The sequence below is a fragment of the Corvus cornix genome, chromosome 3 (assembly GCF_000738735.6).
Source record: "Corvus cornix cornix isolate S_Up_H32 chromosome 3, ASM73873v5, whole genome shotgun sequence".
Lineage (NCBI taxonomy): Eukaryota > Metazoa > Chordata > Aves > Passeriformes > Corvidae > Corvus > Corvus cornix.
Genome location: NC_047056.1, coordinates 35,786,141 through 35,807,480, shown reverse-complemented (window position 1 = coordinate 35,807,480; position 21,340 = coordinate 35,786,141). Strand labels below are relative to the sequence as shown.

The following is a 21,340-nucleotide window of genomic DNA, read 5'->3' as shown; positions in this document are numbered from 1 at the left end:
TTGTTTAATCTTTTCATAGTGGTTTACTTGGTCTTTAGCTTTGCTGGTTCACTCCTGATTCTATAGTCTCCATTTGTAAAGCACATCCAGTGTCTTAAATTTTGTCTGCTGTTCTTGTTACTAGGAGCATGATTTTAGTGATGAATGTTTATAACGCAGCTTGAGGAATTTCATCCTCCCCTGGAAAACTGTGTAGGAGATTGCCTTAATGGACAAAGAAAAATGTCTGCTGGACTTTAGCCAGAAGTTTGGACTTGCTTATAAAGAAGAAAATACAAGTATAACCTTTTGGTGTTGTGTACAGAAGACATATTTTAAAAAATATTCACCTCTCTTCTCACAAAATAAAATGGAACCAGTGAAAGATTAATGTGTTTTTCAGTATTTTATGTCAAATCCCTTAGTTGTGACAAGTTTAATTCTGCTTCTTGATCGGATGTCTTACAAGGCTGTTCTGCTCTATTTTCTCCTACAAATACCTCTAACTGGGAAAATAAATTACAGATGACTGTAAAAAACTGAGGACAACTTAAAATTCTGAGAAGAAAAAATGGTCATAGGTTTTATTCACATGTGTAAGGAGTCTAATTTGAACCAGCAAATCAAAAGCTCCAGCCCAGTTTTAACTTCCCTGAATAGTTTACTTGAGCAAGACTTGAGACATAAATTCAGCAAAGTCATGATGTTAGTTTGATTTATGCTTGTGCAGTTTGTTTAATCAGGGCCTGAATAAAGACTTTGGGTTTTGAGCTGTTCTGGAGGCTACGTGAGACTGGGTGTTCCTGTGCTTAATTCCCTGTCGAGCAGTTTCTAACCTACACTGGAGAGAAGTAGCATCACCCTGTGTTGTCTGGCTAATCTGTTGTGTTGCATTTATGGTAGAGGAAATATACATGCTCAGGGCTATATTGAAGAATGGCCACTAACAGGTAGAAAACCTAAAAATATTCATGCCAAATGGTTGATGAGGATTTCACTGCTTGCTGAAATAACCTGTAGATGCCTAGCAGTTATAAAAAAGAGTTTCAAACAGGACATAAGCATTTCTGAGCTAGCAGCCAGAACGCACTAATGCCTTTCTCAGCCTGAGAACAGTAATTGAGAACTATGAATCACCCTCTGTGTTTCTTCCCCTCACTCCCTGGTGGAGGTTAAATGCCCGTTAACTGTATCCCCATGGAAAATGTTATGTGCCAGGAGTGGAAAAGCACAGCGGCAGTAGTCCCATGCAGCTGATGGAATGATTAAAAGTCAATGGGTCCCTTCTGGCAGTGCATCTCAGAAAAGGAAGACAGGATGCCTCTTTTTCCTTAGAGCACCTTATCCCTGCTGCTGCTTCTGGACTGAAGAAGGATGGATGCTCTTTCTGCTGTTGGCATTGCTTGAGGTGCTCTGGAATAGGAGACCAACTGCTCTTTGCTTCATTGGAGTAAAGAGCCCTGGAGAGCCAGAACTTGTCTCCCACATTTCTAGAGAAGACTACCCATCCAAAGTGGAAATGTGACCTTGAACATACCCCTACATCTCAGGTTCCCAGGTTCCCTCACTTTCCCTATTGAGCTGTCAAGAAGCCCAGAAAGCATGTGAACTGCCGATAGAGAAAGCCAAGTGAGCCTGCAGGGGAAGCAGGCAGCTTGGGATCCTGCCTGGCTTCTCTCACGGCCAATGTGCTGCTCAGAAACCTGTCAATTACAGTTTGGGTTATTTTTTTTCCCAGTGGAGAAATTTGCTGTCAGAAATTTCCAGCCAGCTCTGCTCTGTGCTGCTACTGCTGCTCCAAATGGGAAAGCCAAAATGGCCCAGAGAGCCTCCCACAGGGAAGGTGCAGGGCCTTGGGAGACTTGGCATTACAGCAGGTCTGCAGTCCTGGCTGCCACAACTCAACCACGAATGCACTTCCGAAATGTCAGATGTTCCCTCCAGAATTATGTATGCATATTCACTCTAGTGTGACTGCCAAAACAGCACATGTGCCTTGCCAGGGACTTCAAAGGCTTTTGTATAACACTGTAGTACTCTGATAAAAAGTTCTGCTTCTTATTAGAGTCCTAGTTCTGGTCAATATTCTTTGAATTTAAGAGGAAAGTGAATTCTTCTGGGGTTTTTTTAGGTTGGGTTTTTTTTTTTTTGGCACAAAGAAGGATATGCTTTTTTAAAAAAAAAATCAAACTGTTTAATAACATGCATTTGTTACCTTACCTGTCTGAAATAGCCAAGCTGGACAATGGCATCTATCTGAAGTACACAGAACTACCAAAATTACTGGTTCCAAAACTATTACCACTGAAGCTGGGCTCTTCAAGTGAATTGGGACAGTGTTCCTATGAGTAATATTGTAAAAGTATCACAATGACTGGCTGGTTCAGCTTACACAACAAATCAATTATCATGTTATTTTCTTAAATAATAACTCTCCATGTACTCCCTTTTCAATATATTAGAAAGTGAAACATGATGAAAATTATGATGAAACATGATTAAAAGATCTGCTTAGTGCACTAAGTTTTTCACCTTCTCATGGTATTTAGAAGTAGATATCACAAAGTAAGTGAAGTAGGAGCTAAGTAGTAACTTGACTGTTTGAACTTAAGTGCCTATAATGATGTTGTTTTTTAGCTCAGTTTGAACTAATTTTTATTATGCATTACTGTTGAACGGTGATTATGGTCTTAGAACCATCACAGATAAAGATGGCCATTGCCTCAGAGCAATTAAAGTATTAAAAAAAAAAGAAAGAAAGATGCAGATATGAAAAAATGCATTGAGAAACCCATGTTTGTTTATAAATACTGGCCAAGCTTGTTTGCTGCACCAGTCTGCTGTTCAGTACAACTCTTGAGGAGAAGGCAGCCAAGATAAGCAGGGAAGTCACCACAGCTTCGTGATATTCTGCTCATCCTCCTGTTTCAGTTCAAAATAGATTGCAGGACATTTTGCCAAAGATTGAAAATAAATTCACCCTTTTTACGACCAAAGAGATAATGAGGATCACATGGGCTGGCCTCCCATATAATGCAATCCAATACGTGCCTCAAATAATTTCCGTGACAAGGATATCTTGCAAGTGGCAGAGGTCAGTATACCCTAAGCACATAAAGAGCAAGACTGAAGTCTACAGCCTGAAGCAGTTGGACAACTACTGACACTGAACTTGAAGATTTGTTCCCTTTTTGAGGAGCTTTTCTCCCAAGAGAAATTACAGAAAACCTATAGATATGTACCCTGTGACACATGTAAATTCAGGAGGTAGGAATCCAGGTCATGACCACCTTTGTTGCAGAGACAAGCTCTCTTGGCATTTAAAATTTTACAGAGGTTTTCTCCACCTTCTTTGCTTCTACCTCTACTTTTCATTTGTGGTTATTCTACTTCTGAGCATCTGTTCTACTGCTTCAATTTCTCTTTGATTTTTTTTTTTTTTTTTAAATTTAAGACTCGGAGGACACAAGACTGAGCTTTTCTTGTTGAGGGACAGTTTACACAGAGCCACACCATGATAATGCACTGTCGTTCAGATCTACACTAGAAACAAGAGCATATACCACAAATATATGCTGCTTTCTTAACTAGTCCTGAGATATCTGTTAGTCTCTCTCTGGTACAGGTACAGGATACAGGTATTGTCTTTCCTTTCTCCATTGGTATCTCTTGTACCCTTTCACCTACAACAATTGCAATTAGCGATGCACTTCCATACGATGAGCCAAATCAGTCACTTTTCTCCTTCAGCTCCTGGTCACGTGTTCCTGCCTTTTTTCTCACACAGGGCTTTGCCTTGAGCTGATTCAACCCAGCAACCTGGCAGAACAACAACAAAAACGCGGTTTTCTCAGCCAAGGCAATGAGCTGAGCGATCTAATGAACACTGGGTTCAGCGCAGGGAAGGATGCAGAAGTACTGCTTTGGATGGCAGCAGGAACCCGTGGCCGCTGCCATGTGACCTCTCCAAATGCACCCGCGAAGCACCCGGACGAGTGAGGAACACCGGGCGTGGGTGTGCTTTAGGACATTTCCTCCGCGCTCGTTTCCAGGGGCGCCGCCGGGCTCTGGGAGAGGGACAGGGAGGGAAGGAGGGAGAGCGACCCGCCCCTGGCGGCCGCGGAGCTTGGGCGACACCCAGTGGTGCCGCTGCGGCACGGCCGCGTCTGAGGGCGCCCAGGAGAGGGGGAGGACGGGATGGCAATCCCTCAGGGACAGCGTCCCCTGTGGCTGCTGGGCGGCTCCCAGAGCCTGTGGTGTGTGGGGAGACGCTCGGGAAACTTGGTGGGCTCCGCGCCCCTCCTGCCCCAGCAGCACGCACGCCATGTATGGCGCAGTATAGGTGTGGCTCCTGTGCCCTTCTGTCCCGGGGGGCCCGTCCCCTCACAGCCCCTCTGAAACCAGGCAGCGATGCTGCGTCTCACGCTCCGTTGCCAGGCTGTTGTGCAACCCGGCTCCTCTGACAGCTCGGGTCTCCAGGCTGTGCCTGCCCATGGCTAGCACGGACCGATTTGCTTTTTTGCCGGGTGTGTGCTTCTGCACGGGTACCCCTTTTCCCTGCTTTCCCCTTCTCCCCGTCTCTCCCTTCTCCCTGCTTCCCCCCGCCGCGTGTGATCCCGGCAGCCCTGCCCCGAGCTCCGGTGGCGGCATCCCTTGGCAGGAGGTGGCTGTTGCCGCTTTGGTGTTGCAGCGATCGGGGTGAAGAGACGGTGGCAGATGGCGGTGCGGTGTGGCCGTGAGGCAGGTGTTGTCCCCAGGACGGTGTGTGGCCTCGGGGAAATCCTGTGTGCCACCTGCGCCTCAAACCAGCCCTGCAAAAGCTCAGCTGCTGGGAGGGAACCGAGGCTGGTTATGGGGAGGCACTTGATCCATGCGTTGCCTTGGAGGCCATCAGTACCTGGCTTGTGCCCTGACCTTCCCAGCCTGGTGCTGCTCGGTGTGCGCAGCCCCACCTTGCTCTCCAAACTCCCACTTGCAAGCCCGCAAAAGCAGTTCCAAACATCGCGGCCCAGAGGCGTAATTGCATCACGACAGTGGCATGATATTGTTTTCTGTAAAAATATCAAGGGATTTTTAAATGTTATTGCTCAACATTAGTTTGCAGCCCAACACAAATGAGTAGACAGAACCCTGAGATAAAACAGATTTCCTATTCTGCACATTTACAAATTCCGTTTGTACCCTCATTTGGGATAATGCTGCAGTAAGTTAAAAAATAAGTATATATTTTATCATTCTTTCTGTATTTTGGAGTCAGGATCTGATGCAAAATAGTGAAATGGATACCTTATCTACATCATTTGATGCCTCACATGCTGTTGGCTCTTCAGAGTAGCTCTTGATGAGTATCAGACTTGTTCAGGGTGTAGTGCTAGATTTTATGCATATTTCAAACTTCTTGCTCAGTAGGACTTGTAGTTGTGTGAGGAATGCAGATCTACAGACTCCTTTAAATGTGTTTTAAATTTTAAAAATACTTTTTAAAAAATAGGAATGTGTAAAAAGGATTGTTTTGCAACTGGAAGATATACCATATTTTGGTATATATCATATATACCATAATACTTTTGGAAATTATTTTCTCACCCTTTGGAAGGGTATTTGACTCTTCTAGATGTTTTGGTTGCTTAAGTCCTGCTTTCACAATCCAAGACTACTGAGTAAAATATAAAATATTTCTTTTATGAAAACAGGTGATCTTGAAAAGCTGCTTAGTAACTTGTAAAGTGGATTATAACAGTATGCAATAGAAGTCTGCCAAATATTTGATGTGCCTGTTGACGTACAAATCTGTATTTCCATGTGCTTTTGAATGCTGGAAAACACACAAACAAACCAAATAAAAACATGTTTCAGTTGTTGGTACAATTTCTTCCTAGCACTGGAATCTTACTCTGTTTTATCTCAGAAAAAAAATCCTGGTATTTCAGTTTGACTCTCAAAGCATGTGCCAATGAAAATGCCTCTAAAACAACTACTCTGGCCAAAAATCTGCCTGTTTCATAGAAATAGTGTAATGTTGCCCAAGATGCTTTTTTATCTTTTCATTAGACATGGATTTTTGAAATTATATATTGCACAGCTGTGCAGTAGCTTTAAATAGTGTCTCTAAGAAGTGGCAATAGAAGAAACAGTTTCACTGCTTTCAGGGACAGCAGTACTGCTTATACTCCAGAGTGTCCTGGGAGGGCTTTTGTTACTTCTGCTAAAATGCAGTACAAAATTCTGAACCACACTGAAAAGAGCCCAAATCGCAATCTGGACCACACTGAATAATGGTTCCCCATATAACCTACTGATTAATCACACTAACACAGTTTTTCTAAGTTAGGAAGAAACATGCAAATATTTAAAAGGCCATCATTACAATTCTTGCCAATGACTCCAAGTATCAATTTGCAAGTGTTGCAGTTGCTGCTACCTTTTTTCCCACAAGATAGCAGCACTGTAACTATGAATGAGCAAAGGACTTGCGAGCCCATCACACCAAAATTCAGAAAGGCCACTTGATATATTTACCCTTTAGGAACCTGCAGCTCAGAATCACAGGAAGCTTCTTAAACACCAGGATGGGATGCAAACACCAATTAAAAGAATAAAATCGACATTTACATTTTACTTTAACAGACCTATCTCCTTATGAAAAAGCACATGAGGTGTCTTGAAATCATCCGCAAAACTAAAATGCTGTGTACATAAATATATTTGTGTGAGTGTATATGTGTATATGTGTATATGTGTACCGTGTGCATTGCATACAGTAATAATCGTGTCTTGTTATTGTATATAGCAAAACTCTTTTAAGGGGTTAGGTGTTTGTTTACGCTTCCCCTTAACTCACCCGGTTTCACCACTTTTCCTCATGCTTTTAGCTGCACTTATCAATTGCCATTGTACAAAAGTGATGCCATGATGAAGGAGGAACCCCTTTACCAGCACTCAGCAATTGCCAGGAAGATGTGAACTCCCTCCCTGTATTCACTCTGTCCTCAATGATTGTGTAACTCACATCAAATCCTCCTAGTGTAAATATGTATGTGTAGAGTAATGATTTGGGTTGGGTCAGGTGTGCACTTGTCCCAGCTTGGCAAGCTTTGCTTCACCACTAACCAGGGCATGGAACGCCCAAGTTGCGCTTTGGGAATATGCATTGCAGAAGCACACCCAAGGCACTGCAGCCACAAATGGGCATGCAACCCCTGTGATCAGGCTGGAGTTGGCAAAAGTTAACCCGGGGCACAGCACGGATGTCATGGCATTAGCACCAGCTGTTTGGCCCAGAGGCCCACTCCTGCCAGCCCCTACTGCTTGCTAGTGTACACACAGCCTTAGCGGCCTAGATGGAAAGGTAAAATCAGAAAGGAAAATTTTTTATAAGCTCACAAGTGGTAGCAGAGAAGAGGGGCAGATGATGGAAGAACAGACCACATCACCTGGATGATGATTTTTTTAATATGAGATTGCAGACACCCTAGGGCCATTAGGTGATATATACTGGAGTGCAGGAAGGGGCACGCTGCCATTTGCAGGTGGAAAGAGTAAAGCTCTTTAAAATACTTCAGTATTTTAAATATATATAAATATATACAATACTTCAGCTCTGAAATAGCATATTTATAGGGAAGCTGAAAAAAAAGACACTTTTCATTCAGTAAGAGAAAATACAGTGGGTGAAGTGGAATACACATATTTATAAAGAATCTGACTCTTTTTGAGTTTTGACTCCCAAGGACCATATACATGTACATGTAAAATCTACATTTATACACACATATTCTTTTTCTTTTTATGACTGTTCATATATTTTTCCTCTTTTTACCCAGACACTCCAAGGACAATTTCTCTCTGTGAAGAAATCAGGCAGTGCTGTGGAATTACATCGGATGTAGCCTTGCTTATTTTTTCTTGTTGTTGTCAGCACAACATACGCAAACTCTTTTGGGCTGCCAACTCTCATCTCCTACATCAAGAAAACTGAATCACATACCTTGGCCTAAAAAAATTAACAGAGCTTGTACAAATATATTTTGATAATGTCCTTGAGACTTCTGAAGACACAAAGAAGCAGGAACAGTATGTACATTTTTTTTTCTTTTTCTATTTGAAATGCCATGCCATCACTGACCATTTGTACTTTAGCACTGGATCCTATCAACACAGATAAATAAACGGATGGTTGTGAGTGCAATTGAACTAGCAAAGCCAGGTTTCCTATCAGGTTATAACTTGTAGTTCTGTTCGTTCACATCTGATAAAATGTGATCTCTGCTTTAGCTTTTCCTGTCCTTGCGAAATGCTTTTCTCCTGTGTGGATTCTCAGTTGTACACCAAGGGATAAGCTATAGCAGTGACTCTAATTCAGGGATTTCTTCTTTAAAAGATCAGCTAACTCAAGGAAATTTGTTAGCCTTTCTCTGTTGAATTTGATTGAGATTGGCCAAAGATTCAAAAATACTGGGGAGGAGGCAGAGGTACAGTTACATTTGCACACACTGAGACATAAAAGCAGAGGCAGCCTTATCTCCCCAGGGAACTGTGCTAAGCAGTATGCCTTTATTTCAAGAAAACAGAAAAGATCAGTGTGCTATTACCCATCTCCTTTTAACTTCAATTGATTAATTTTTAATTAGGGGCACTGGACAATTGTTCAAGGCAAAAGCAGCAGAGAATACTGACAAATCTGACAGTGAATGCTTCTCTTTGAGGTAAGATATAATTTTATTTATTTTTATAGCAAAAAATTCAGAAGAATTCAACAAAACTTGACAGAACAGTGATTCCTGACTGTTCTGACATCCAGATCCAGACAGGATTTCTGGCAGGTTGGTTGCTAGTCTGGTCAAAGGTATTTAAGCTTTCACAATGTTTGGTGACATATTAACAATATTTGACTTTACACCTACAAGACAAGTAATAAGTACGAACTGCTACTAACTCATTAAAGGTTTCTGTATTTGTTATAAGAAGTAGATTAATCTCTAGTTGGGGGTTGGGGGGAGGGAGGGGCATTTCAGAAAGAACAGCATATCACAAAACGGACAGAAGAATTACAGCTAAAGAAAATTATGAAAATTGTAAGATACAAACACCTTCCATACAGAAATGAAACCACCAGTAGGTTATGTTACACCTTGTCTGGAAAGAGCATGCATCAATTACTTACTATGTAATGGCTCTCTGATCCATTGAACACAATCACTCAATAATAAGCTAACTTTTCTAATATGACACAAAAATACCATTCAAGTTCCAAATTTCCCAAAAGACCAGTAAACTGCCTGTACTGGTTTTACAAAAATAGTGGTGTAAGAAGGCTGGCACCCTGTGCAGGTGTGTCAGTGTTGCAGCACTGGTGTGCTAAGCTCATTCCTGTACATCTGCCTGGGGCCAGGGGTGGAGAGAGGCAGGATGTTCACAAGGTCTTGCCACCCCAAAGCTGCTGGCCTTCTTGAAATTAGTTGGAGTGGCCTTTCAATACTTCAAAGAGTCTATAAAAAAGAAGGAAAGTGACTTTTTCCTTGGGCAAATAATGATAGGACAAGTGGTTTTAGATTAAAAGAGGAGAGATTTGGATTAGATATCAAGAAGAAATTCTTTACTCAAAGGGTGGTAAGGCACTGGAACAGGGTGCCCAGAGAAGCTGTGGATGCCCCTTCCCTGGAAGTGTTCAAGGCCATGTTGGATGCAGCCTGAACAACCCGTTTAGTGAAAGGTGTCCTTGCCCCTCACAGGACACTTGGAATTTGATAATCATGAAGATGCCTTCCAACCCAAACCACTCTAGGGTTCTACAGTGTGGGGTATGCCCAGCCACTGTCCTGGAGGGACCACTGTCCTGGTCCTCATTTATCTGCTGAGATAAGGAGATTGCCTAAATCTCCCAGCAGAACTCCCCCTGGAAAGGCAACCACTTTGTAGTTACGGTGAGAAGAAGACAGACCCAGAATCCTCTGGGAGACCCTATGCAGATCTTTTGTAACCCATTGGCCTTCACCCATCCCCTGTATCCCTATAAAGCTAGCCCCCTGCCCCTGCGAGGGCAGAGAGAGCCCGTCCCTGGCCTCCCCTTTGCTGGAGTACAGATCAATAAAGCTACCTTTGTGCAGAACAGCTACACGGGCCTCTTGTCTCTCTCTCTGGTCTGGCCTGGAGGTTGCCCTGCAGAGCTGAGCTGAAATCACGAGCTGACAATCACTAAAGAGCTGACAGCTCCTGCATGGGCCCTCCTAGCCAGCAGCTGAGGGAAGACACTGGGCCTCGGGAAGGCGATTCTTTTTGGGACCATCTCTCCTGACCGGTTGCAGCTTCCTCGGTAAGAGCTACTGACCCCTAACCAGCTGTCATACTACAGTTCTATGATCTTGACATATTTCTTCCACCACAATTGGCTGAAATTAAGCTCCATGTTCAGGACCTACTGGGTGGAGAAAGTGTCATGGTATGGCTTGTCAGAGGGACAACACATAGGCAACCTGGGGGCATAAGCTTTGTGTTCTTAGGAAATAAGGCTGAAAATACACTAAAAATATTTGGGGAAAACCATTTTATAACAGATGGTTGTCTGGACTTGTTTTTTAGGACTTCAGGTACAAAGTTTCTTTTGAACTAGGAGAAATTCACATGCAGAAGAACAGTACTTTTCTAAGAACATTTATTTCAGTTTTTTAGAACATATGTCATATTTAGGCCAACTGGATTACATTAGATCTAGGTAAGTTGATGTTTAGTTCCCCAGCTTGGAAAGCTGCTGTGTTCCAGCAAGTTTCTACATACATGCAATAGCTTCTATGCTTCCATGCTGGTCCACCTGGGTAAAATGGCCACAGGTAAAAAGCAAACAAGGAGTTTGGGACCAGACAGGTGACCTGATTTTCATAGTTGCTACATATCCAGGCAGCTGTAGATGGTAGTTTTTCTGGGGCATTATTTTTGAAAACAGGTCCCCTTCTCTACGGCCTGCAGCCTGAGACAGTCACTTGAGAAAATCTTTGAAAATACTCACTTACCTTTTTGCATCCATAGTATTTTGTTTCAGCTCTGTGCTATGTTTACCCTCCAATTAATTCTCTTTTTTAAATCCTTTCCTGTTTTAATTGGCTTATGGAAAGATTTTGGCAGATTATACTGAAAAAAAGGAAAACAAAAATTAAAGGTTTTCCAACACATTTATATTACCATTCCTGAACATTTGAAACGCTATCAGCATATGGAGATTTATGTTTTCTTGTTCCATTTTAAAACACTGTGGGATTGTGTAACTTAAAACCATTACTTACAGTGAAATTTGTTAAAATAATTTGAGTTTAGTGAAGTTTCCATAAAATTGAAGAGATTTTCATTCTTCGTTTAAAAATCTCAAATTACAAACATAAGAACAGATTATATGTTTCGTTGTTGTTGTTGTGTTGTAACTGGGAAACCTGTAAAGTATTGAAACAGTATTCATTTTTTCATTCTAATTTCTGCCTTTGTCTCAGGTTGTAGTTTGGTCTCATAAAGCTAGTTTCATCCTCAGGTTCTTAATTAAGAATTAGTTTAGAGCTGTAGTTGTTTTAAACTAAATCTTTGTTTGAAAATAAATAGACATTAGACTGATTTACAATTGTTAATTTGCACTAAGACTGAAAATTCTTGAGTTCTTGGTACCTGTTTTAGGTAGTTTTTTGTTTTGAACAGTACTTTGTTTACTTTTTAAAGGCAGTTAGTATGTTTTTTAAGAATTATGTTCCTTTGTTTCTGATTGATATGGCTGAGGACAATGCCAGCTGTTGAAGAGTTTCTTTCATTGCACAGACACAGTGGTTTCCATGATGGTTTCCTTAAGCCCTCACACAGAAAAACATGAGTTTTATGCTTGTAAATTCTGGCAGGATGTTGTGCACAGGCCCTCCACAAAGCTTCAGGAAGACAAATGGTCAGAGCAGGTTGTCTGTGGTGATTCTTCCATTCAAGCCAGAAACAGGAGCCAGATCTGTTTGTCATAAAGGGCAAAGAAGGGTCTTGTGAGAGTTACCAGTAAAAGTGATCTCAGATGGGGCACAGGAGCAATACCTCCCACACCCTGTTAAATCTCAGTTCTGCTGCTCTGCTCTGCTCTGGTGAGACTCCACCGGCAGAGCTGCATCCAGATCTGGGGTCCCCAACACAGGACATTGATTTGTTTGAACAAGTCCAGACAAGGAACACCAAGTTGATCAGAGGGATGGAGAACCTCTCTTATGAAAAATGCTGTCAGAACACGATTGTTCAGCCTGGAAAAGAGAAGGCTTTGTTGTCACCTAATGGTGGCCTTCCAGTACCTGAAGGGAACTTACAGAAAAGGTGGGGCAATACCATTTACAGGAGCATGGAGTGACAGGACAAGGGGAAATGGGTTCAAACTGAAAGAGAATAGGTTTAGATTAGATAATAGTAAAAAATTCTTTACTGTGAGAGTGGTGAGGTACTGGAACAGGGCACCCAGGGAAGCTGTGGATGCCCCTTCCCTGGAAGTGTTCAAGGCCAGGTTGGATGGTGCTTTGAGCAACCTGGTCTAGTGGAAGCTGTCCCTGCCCACGGCAGGGGGGCTGGAACTAGATGATCCTTAGAGTCCCCTTCCAACCCAAACCATTCTATGATTCTGTGGTAAGCTCCTCCATGACTGGCCAATTTATAATGGACTTCGGCGAAATCCGCTTTGGGCCCTTAGGTGGCTAAAATTGGAATGAAGCTTTTGTGCCGGGACTGCCCGTCTTCCTGGCAACTGGGCGGGGTTTCTCCGTGATTTTGCAGCTTCAGGTCTCCACTAGTGCAGTGGAAACACCGTTTCTCTGTGGCCTAGAAGTAGCAAAAGGTGAAATCGAGAGGCCACCAGACTGAGGACAGACACATGAACAGGTACACTTGCTCTAGAACGGCGTATTTCGAGCCATGTCCGTGGCAAGTGCAGCCGGCGTCCCGCAGCAGCACGGCCCGCCGGGACTCCCAGCGCTGCGGGAATGCCTCCTCCACCGGGCAGCGCGCGTCACCCGGGCGGCCGGGCCGGCGGTGCGGCCGAGGCCCGGCCCCCTCGATCCGGGTATCACCGCCCCGGGGCGGCCCCGCCACCGCCCCCTGAGCCGCGGCGGGAGAGCTGCGGGCTCCTGGGCCGGACGCGCCGCTGTTCCTGGCTCGGCCCGGCCCGGCCCGGCCGTACGTACGTACCGGGGGCGGCGCCGGGCTCGGGGCTGGCGCTGCCGGGACGGTCGGGGCTGGGGCGGCCGCGGGGCGGGCGGGAGGTGAGCGCGGGGCTCCGGCAGCCCCTTGGCGCGGTGGGGCTGGGGGACCGGCGAGACGCCCCTCCGGGCGGCGCTCCGGCCTGACAGCTGGGTTTCCGCCTTTCTGCAGTGGCGCAAAATCCGATTATACGAGTTTCTCACATTAAAACAAGCAAATCGCAGGATGCCGGGATGGTTGAGAGTGAAGGCTTCAGTCCTGCCCACGTGCCGGCGCCCCTCACACCCCCAAACCCACTTTTGTCTTGTTTTTGCTGCCTTGTATAGTAGAACCTGCGAGAGTTGTAGTGTAACTTTGTGTCAGCAGTTCTTCCAGCCTTACACTTTTGTGATTTCAGAGCAGAGCAAGTCGCTTGGGTAGAGCTGGGCGAAATGTCTTAAACTCTTATTGTTGTCTCGCAATTCCAGGACCGTGCAGAAATGTCTCCCTTTGAAAATAAAGGACTAATACTGGGCGTAATGGCAGGGACTGCTGGATTAAGCCTGGTGCTGATTTGGTACCGCAAGGTCCGAAAGCCTGGTGCAGCTCTGCGTATGCATGCGTTCCAGGATATTAATTCTGTGGGCTTGCAAAATGAGGTTCCTAATGAGCAAGGAGCAGTAATGGTTTTACATGGAAGGCAACTGCAGATACTAGAAAAATTGAATGGCCTGCTACTAAGCGTGGACGAACTGAAGAGAGAGGTGGAATTTCTGAAAGAAGCTATTCCAAAGCTTGAAGGGCTTGTTCGAAATGAGCTTCAAGGAAAAGGTGATGTTCAGAGAGTTAGCCCATCACACAGAGCAACAAGGCGGAGAAAAGCAGAAACAGCTTCTGGTGCAAGAGAAACTACCAGCTCTGAAGAGGCAGAAAGTGAAGGAGGGTGAGTTAATAATAATTTGTATATTCTACTATACACACACAGTGCAAGTTGCATCATTACCTATAAGAAACTGTAAACAGGAGCCCTTTAAAAGTTTTATATAGGTTTTATACTTCTGGAAAAAAAATGCAAACGTTCAGATTAGCAGTTTTTAGATCAGAGAAGACTCTTGGTGACCATCTCTGAATCTGCACTATGGCTGAAGTTGGCTTAATGCCAAGCATAATACAGATTTTTTTTAAGAATGTGTTTGGTAACACTGATGCTGTATTGCTACATAGCTTTGCAATGAGAGGCAAAGTTCAGAATAAAGGTATAATTTTAAAAGTGCTTCTAGTAAGAAGGTAGCCTTGTGTCTTTGACAGAGTTTGTTCAAACTGTACAAATGCTCATGTACTTTTCATGATAATTGTCTTCTATGAGCCTCACAGGTGAGTTACTACAGTGTTCTGCCTGGAGGCATTGCATACTATGGAAGCTACATCTGAGTGGAACCCCTGTACAAGTGGCAATGTTTATGTGTATGTGCTGTTGTATACACTTTCTGGTGGCTCAAAAAGTAATCATGAGGAATTTAGGGTACTGACTCAATAAGGTAGAAAGTTCCTAGTTTTGACCACATCTTCTAGTCCCATTGTAGTTAATGGGATCTTTTATACTCACGAGTTGAGGAGCACGCTTGGGGATGATGTGTACCAGGAGTCCAGGAGAGGCACTATATTTTTGTCTTGACATTACTCTCCTGTAATTACAACTTTGTTTTGGTATAATCAGATTAGATACTTAAATGCAATTTACTAAGACTGTGTTTATAGCAACTGAGTTTTTTGAGCCACTTCTCAGCGGGTCTTACACATCTGCGTAGGCAGCATTATGTCTGTAAATTGCCTATCTTATGTCACCTTTTCTCTTTAAAAATATTTTAATTAACTGTAATATTCTGAAGACAGTTAACAGGCTGCATATTAATAGAATTCTATTTTTAAGAGTTTCTCCACATTCATTTTCCGTTCCTGTGAACAGAATTTCTTTTTGTGTTACATCCCAGCCCACATGCTTCACAAGTCTTATATTTTGATACCATATTTTAAGACCTGCCAGTTCTATTATGAACCAGTTCTTTATTTTAAGTATTCAGGATTGGCATAAGTATTCGAAGACATTCCTCCTTCATCTGGTGTGGAAACATCTTGGTTCTCTTACTTTCTCAGATTATTTTATCCATTGGTTGGTTTGCAGAGGCCTTCATGTTACAAATAAAATATTCAGAGATGCAGATAAGGCAAAGGGGCCAGTTTATGAATTACCAGGTCCACAAATGCAACACGGGGGTTATTCCACACATAGCATTTGAGAAAATCCTGTTTTCTGATCAGGAGTGATGTGTTGCTCTTTGAGAACAAGCCAAGGACACTTGTGTGTTCAGGTTCTTCTGTATGACGAAGAAGCTGATGCGATGATCTATACAAGTGATTATAGTGTGCAAGAGCATTGAATGTGTCCTTAAGAGAGGCCTTCTCTGACAAGAATTTGTGTACAGTCAGAAGCAAGGAAAATAATTCAAGGTTATAGTTAGCATTAGTCATTTGGCTATGTTCTTTCCCAATGCTATTTTTCAATCCGTTTTGAAAAGAGGTGGGATTTTTTCCTATTAACACCTTGTGCTTGACGTGCTTGTTTTGCATCTTCTCTAAATTTGACATAATTTAATTTCATTTAAGTAAATTGTATTTTTTTCTTCCTCTTACAAATAGGTTGTTAATCCTAATGTGTGTACAGTTGCAATGTATGTAGCTTTTTCCAAGGTCTTCTGTAACTTTAATGACTGTGGTGCATGGCCAGGAGAGTCAGTAGCAACACTTGGGTTTTTCTGGTTTCTGTACATCACCACTTCATATACTGTAGGCATTACACCATGTGCATTGTTTTATACTCTTCTGGGGTGAATTCCAAACACAATGGTGCATTCAGGTGCTTTTCTGTGCACTAGAGAAAAAAAAATTGCTCTTTGTTACAGATAAAACATTTTTTCACCTTTCTGTACTCCCATCTAAAGTACATGCAATGTGTTTCACTGCCTCAGCAGTAATTTCATGATCCAGAAGATAGGATTTTGCTTGAGTTAAGCACTTCTGGTTTTAATTGACGAATGGGTAGGTGCTGGGAATTGACAGATTAACTAATCTGAAGAGTTTTATGGGTTTGTGCTGGATGACTACATTGATTTCAGGTTTGTAAACTTCTTCCAGAAAAGCTTTTAATATTACCAATTTTTTTTCCATTAAATATTGGAAGCTGACAGTCTCTGATATAGCTCTCTGCTTTAATCTGCTCTGGTCATATTCTCAATGTTACTGTTGGTATTCAGTACCTTGGGAAGAGAAGCTTTCTGTTTTGCCTTCCAAAAATTATGTATTTCTGGAAGTGGAGAAATATCACATGTGTTTTAGTAAATGAACTATATTTTTACATAATGACAGATAGTCTGAGCAGAAGGTGCACTGAATGGATGAGACATTACATGCTAAAGAGTCTGTGGTTTCTAGTCTGTGCTTTTCTGTATTCTATTTTTTTTTTTTTTTTTTAGTTTGTTTCAGTTCCTATAATGTACTAGTGAAAATTTCAATGTTTAACATTTGAGAATGTGTAACAAGCACTCATTCATTTACAAATACATTACGAATAAATTGTGTCTAGATGATCACCTGGAATGGAGCATATCACCAAATTCTTCTCTTTGTGATTTTCAAGCTGTTTCCTCCCTGATATGGCAGTGATGAACCCTGCACATTAGTGCCATGTTTGGCACCTGTCTTCAGCAGGCCTAGCGTCCAAGCTCTTCAAATTGCATTTGGTATCAGGCACCAGAAAGATTCACCACAGTGAATTCTTTTCCAACAGATGTTCTATTTATAATTTTTCCTTGAAATAGTTTAAATAGTCAACAGGAAAAAAACATTTCCCTTGCCTGCTTCTGAGTATCATTTCACGTAGCATTTTTAAATTTATTTTTCTGTTTATTTCTTTTAAATGCAACCTTCAGTTGGCCTAAGACTCCTTTGTGCCAAACTTTTCCTTGAAGACCGCTTATCATTGCTGATGGATATGCACTTTGGTGGATCATACAGTGCAAATTTGATTCAGATCCATCTGTGACATATAATCACCTTTGTGTGGAATTAGCCAGAGCAGATGAGAGGGTGTTTGTGTCAGCCTGTGGTTTTTTCTAAGTCAGCAGGGAGATGACAGATGATATTTGATCTAAAAGCTGAAGTGTTGTGAACAGATGATACCTGGTTAGGCCCAGTGTCTGCGAATTTACAGACACCACAACACAAGTTTTTGAACCACCCGAGTGTGTTTATACCACAGAGGTGTTTTGTACCATGTAGCTCAGGGTTTGTTTTAATCCAGTACTAGGTGCTGGGATTTACTGAACTGCTTAGCCACAGTGGGGTGAGTCTCCAGCACAGTTTCCATTTGTTCTTTGAACTTTGAACAGTCCATTTTGATACAACTGACTCCTGTTGGTTGATCGTTGCTACTCGTGTTCTTATCACTGTTTTTCTCTTTTATTTAAAATGTAGTGGTAATAAAGGTGAAAACAAGTTGGCACTGACTCTAGACATTTTTAAAAAGTTCTTCCATTTTCTCAAATATTGAACAATGTGTTTATCACACATAAATACTCACTTTTCTGTTTATCATCTGATAAAACCTCTTGCAGGAAAATACCGGGTAAAATTGCAGATTTCTGTTGTATGGAATATTTGTAAAACAAACCATAATGACTCTTCCTTGTTTACTGTTTATTTCCATTTTGGAGTAGTGTCATCAGTCCTTAAAGTCTTGGAGTTTTTAAAGTGTTAAGAAGAATCTCCACTTCTGTTTGTGTCAGTAGTGATTTTTAGTGCTTTAGAATGCATAGATATCTAAGACTATTAGCTGCTTTGTTAAGGCTGATATCACTCAACAAGTAAATTGCAATTTATGACATTCTAATCAATCTGTAAGAGGGTCTGTTCCACATTTGAATTCTTTGAAGATTCACAAAGCAGATAAATAAAGGAGGTAGGAGAGAATTTGTCAGGACAGTGGAGATGAGAGGGAATGGGTAAGAAATGACCTGCCCTCTCTGCTTTTTCGTAATTAGTTCCTTATGTGTTCACATGATCTGTTAAATAGTGACCTACTTCACACTTTTTCTATGAGTCTCCCAATAAATATATGACTTACCTGATGTCATGTTGTGCTGATTTGTGCACAGCCTAGTTTTTGGTAGCAGGGGAAGGCCACAGATGTGGCTTCTGTGAGAAGCTGCTGGAAGCTTCCTCCATGTCTGGCAGAGCCAATCTCTGATGGCTCTGAAGAAGGACATGCTGTTGGCCCAGTTAGAGAGGTTGGTAATACCTTTGTGATGACATTATTTAAGAAGGAAATCAAAGCAGTGCGTGGGCAGTTTTTTCCAGGGGTAGAGAGCTGCTGCCACTGGGGCATCCTGGCACTGCGTGTGGCGATGCACTGCCGCTGCCATTTTGGCGCGCCTGCAGTGAACTTTGCCTGCTTGGCTGCCCTTAGCCAGCTGCACCGTGGGCAGAAGGGCAGGGGCGGTGGCAGCGGCTTCTCCTTTTTGGCACCCCATTTGAAGAGAGGCATTAAATAGCACCAGCGCTGCCACAGCTGGCACCGCCCGCGCAGTGGCAGTGGGGGCCATGTGGCCGGCAGCAGAAACATGGCAAATGATTCCCCAGAGTGGAACCTAGACGAGCTCAACCTCTCGGTGCTGCAAGATGCTGCAAGAATCTTTGAATTAGTGAAATTTGTTGATAATGATACCTCTGAGCAGCCATTTTTTTTCTAGTCAGAGAAAGAGGAAGAAGTCAGAACATGTGGAGAAAGACAGCATGGTGGCACCAAGGTCAGTGACAAGAAAGAGGGGGAGGAGATGCTCCAAATGTCAGAGTCAAGATTCCTCTGGAAGCCGTGATGAGGACTATGGTGAAACGAACTGTCCCCCTGTAATCCGTGAAATCCACAGGGAGTACAAAAATCCACTTGCAGCCCATAGGAAAGGTGCCCATGCCGGAGCGAGTGAAGGCCAGAAAAAGCTGCAATCCAGTGAGAGACCCAAGGAGAGAGGGCCCCTGCTTCTAAAGATAGAGAGAGAAAGCCCTTGCTTCCAAACTAGAACAGCCTATCCTTAAAAGACTATACTTCATGGACAAGAGACCCACGTCACAGCAGTTCTGGGCAAACTGTTTTGCCCGTGGGAGAGACTCACAGCATAGCAGGAGAAAGGCTCCTCTGCCTGAACAAACTGCAAAAGATCTTGCGTGACAAACTGACCGAAACCCCCCACGCCCTGTGTCTCCCTGTGCTGTCAGTGGGAAGGAGGGGCTGGGGGGGAAAAAGGTGTTTTAAAGGCTTATTTTACTTCTCATTATCCTCCTCTGACTGTTAATAATAAATTTACTTTATACCTTTAAATTTGAGCCTATTTTGCCCTTAGAATGTTTTCTCCCAATCCTTAACTCATGACCCCTTCATTTTTTTCTCCCTCTTCTGCTTAGCTATAGCAGAGGAGAGTGAGTGAACAATTTTCGTGGGTACCTGGTGTTTTAGCCAGTGTCAAACCATGACACATGTGAATTTGATGTTTGGCCTCAGTTTGATATCTGGTCATGACATTTGCTATAATGCTGCTGGAAATCCCTACTGGGCTTATTTGGACTACCAGCCCAATGGACTTGGCTGTCAACCCAACCTTATATTTGTCAACCAGCCATTATATTTTTGCTGGGAGAATAGCATTTTCTAGTAATCACTTCTCTCTGTTATCTAACACTGTAACAGTAAGGATCATAGAAATTTAGCAGATGTTTATACAGCAAAAGTAAAGAATACAGCATCAACATTGACTTCCAAACACTGATTCCTTACTTTCATATCTACCTGATTAGGTAGCATTTGATACAGTGCCCAAATTCCTGTAACTAAGGAAATTGTCTTTACTGCTTAGTTGTTGCTGTTTTATATTATGTAGTGCCCTTATTTTAGGCCGGAAATTATGCAGATCCTCAATGCATTGATCTTTTAATTAGGGGGAATGGAGCATCTAAACCACATGAGGAAAGATACTTTCCAAACGAACTTCATATCATAGTTCTGTGTTGGAGCTTAAAAGACTGTCCCACTCCCCAGGAACTCCCCTGTACATTTGATTAAGTCGGGGCTTTTACAAATGCAGCCATGATATAATTCCCCTGTGCCCACTTCAAAATAACTATGGAAGAACAATGTACTGTGTCTTTAAACAGGCTTCAAAAAATTAAAATAAGTGTTCAGTGGTTGAATATAGTCTCTGCAGAATACAGCTTAGGGTTTGTCAACTTCAGCGTCATCAAGATTATGTAAAACAAATCTGTAGAAACAAATGAAGTTTCCCATCTCTGTTCTGCTCCATGATATTTTTCAGTTTGAACATGTACACTTGGTCTGTGTCTGTATTGTTTTATCCAAATGTATTTTTTGACTCCTTTTTCCTGTATCACTGGTTTTTGCAGCAAAACTGTCTTGCCACATTTAGCACTTCTGTAGCTTCACAAGCAGTTGTATTTGTTCATTTATAGGCTGTAAGTGTATCTGCTCTGATACACTGATCTGTTCTGAAAGCAACACATTCAAAACAGAATATTTAAAAGCCATGATTAATAACCTTCATTTTGACTGCTAGCATTCTGTTCTGGTTATATTTCTGAAAAAAGAAAGAGATTTTATATGTTCTGACTGCCATGGCCTACTTCGGTTATTCAGTTACTTAATGTGTATAGTACATTTCGTGCTTTTTGTACTCATGGTAACCATTTAGAAAATCTCAGAACCTGGCAGCTTTACATTATTATTTCTCCCCAGAACACCAGTATTTTCAAAAGTGGAAATGCAGAAGATGAGGCTTCTCTGTCCATTTTTAGTACATAAGCAAAAGGCTACTTTTTAAAAAAAATGCTATCAGCTTCTCCTCTTTGAAATTGGAGTACCCTAATGTATTCTCAGCACTTTGGACAGTAAGGCCACCTGCTTATCCCTGCTTGATATTTATGCTTTTGCAAATATTTCTTTGCCCTTGACTGCCTTGTGCTGAGTATTTTTACACTAAGCATCATGAATTAATATAAGCTATTTTCCAGTTTCGGATATTCTGAACTTCAGAATGCTTGAAAAAAATAAGGAATTTATAACAATGGT

General features: G+C 42.3%; 1 protein-coding gene across 6 annotated transcripts in view; it reads left to right on the top strand.

The window, feature by feature from the left end:
• Positions 1–8,596: 8,596 nt before the first annotated feature.
• The window catches only part of RMDN2 (regulator of microtubule dynamics 2), a 92,098-nt gene continuing 79,354 nt past the window's right edge, over positions 8,597–21,340 (top strand). The window contains exons 1-2 of one of the 6 annotated variants that reach the window (XM_019281202.3): positions 8,597–8,684; positions 13,641–14,095. In XM_019281202.3, coding sequence (XP_019136747.1) covers positions 8,670–8,684; positions 13,641–14,095 — 470 coding nt within the window. In that variant the 5' untranslated portion in view covers positions 8,597–8,669. Of the gene's footprint in view, positions 8,685–12,748; positions 12,856–13,064; positions 13,154–13,640; positions 14,096–21,340 lie in introns of those variants that run through there. The other 5 variants (XM_019281199.3, XM_019281200.3, XM_010391705.4 and 2 more) reach the window with 5 other exon arrangements.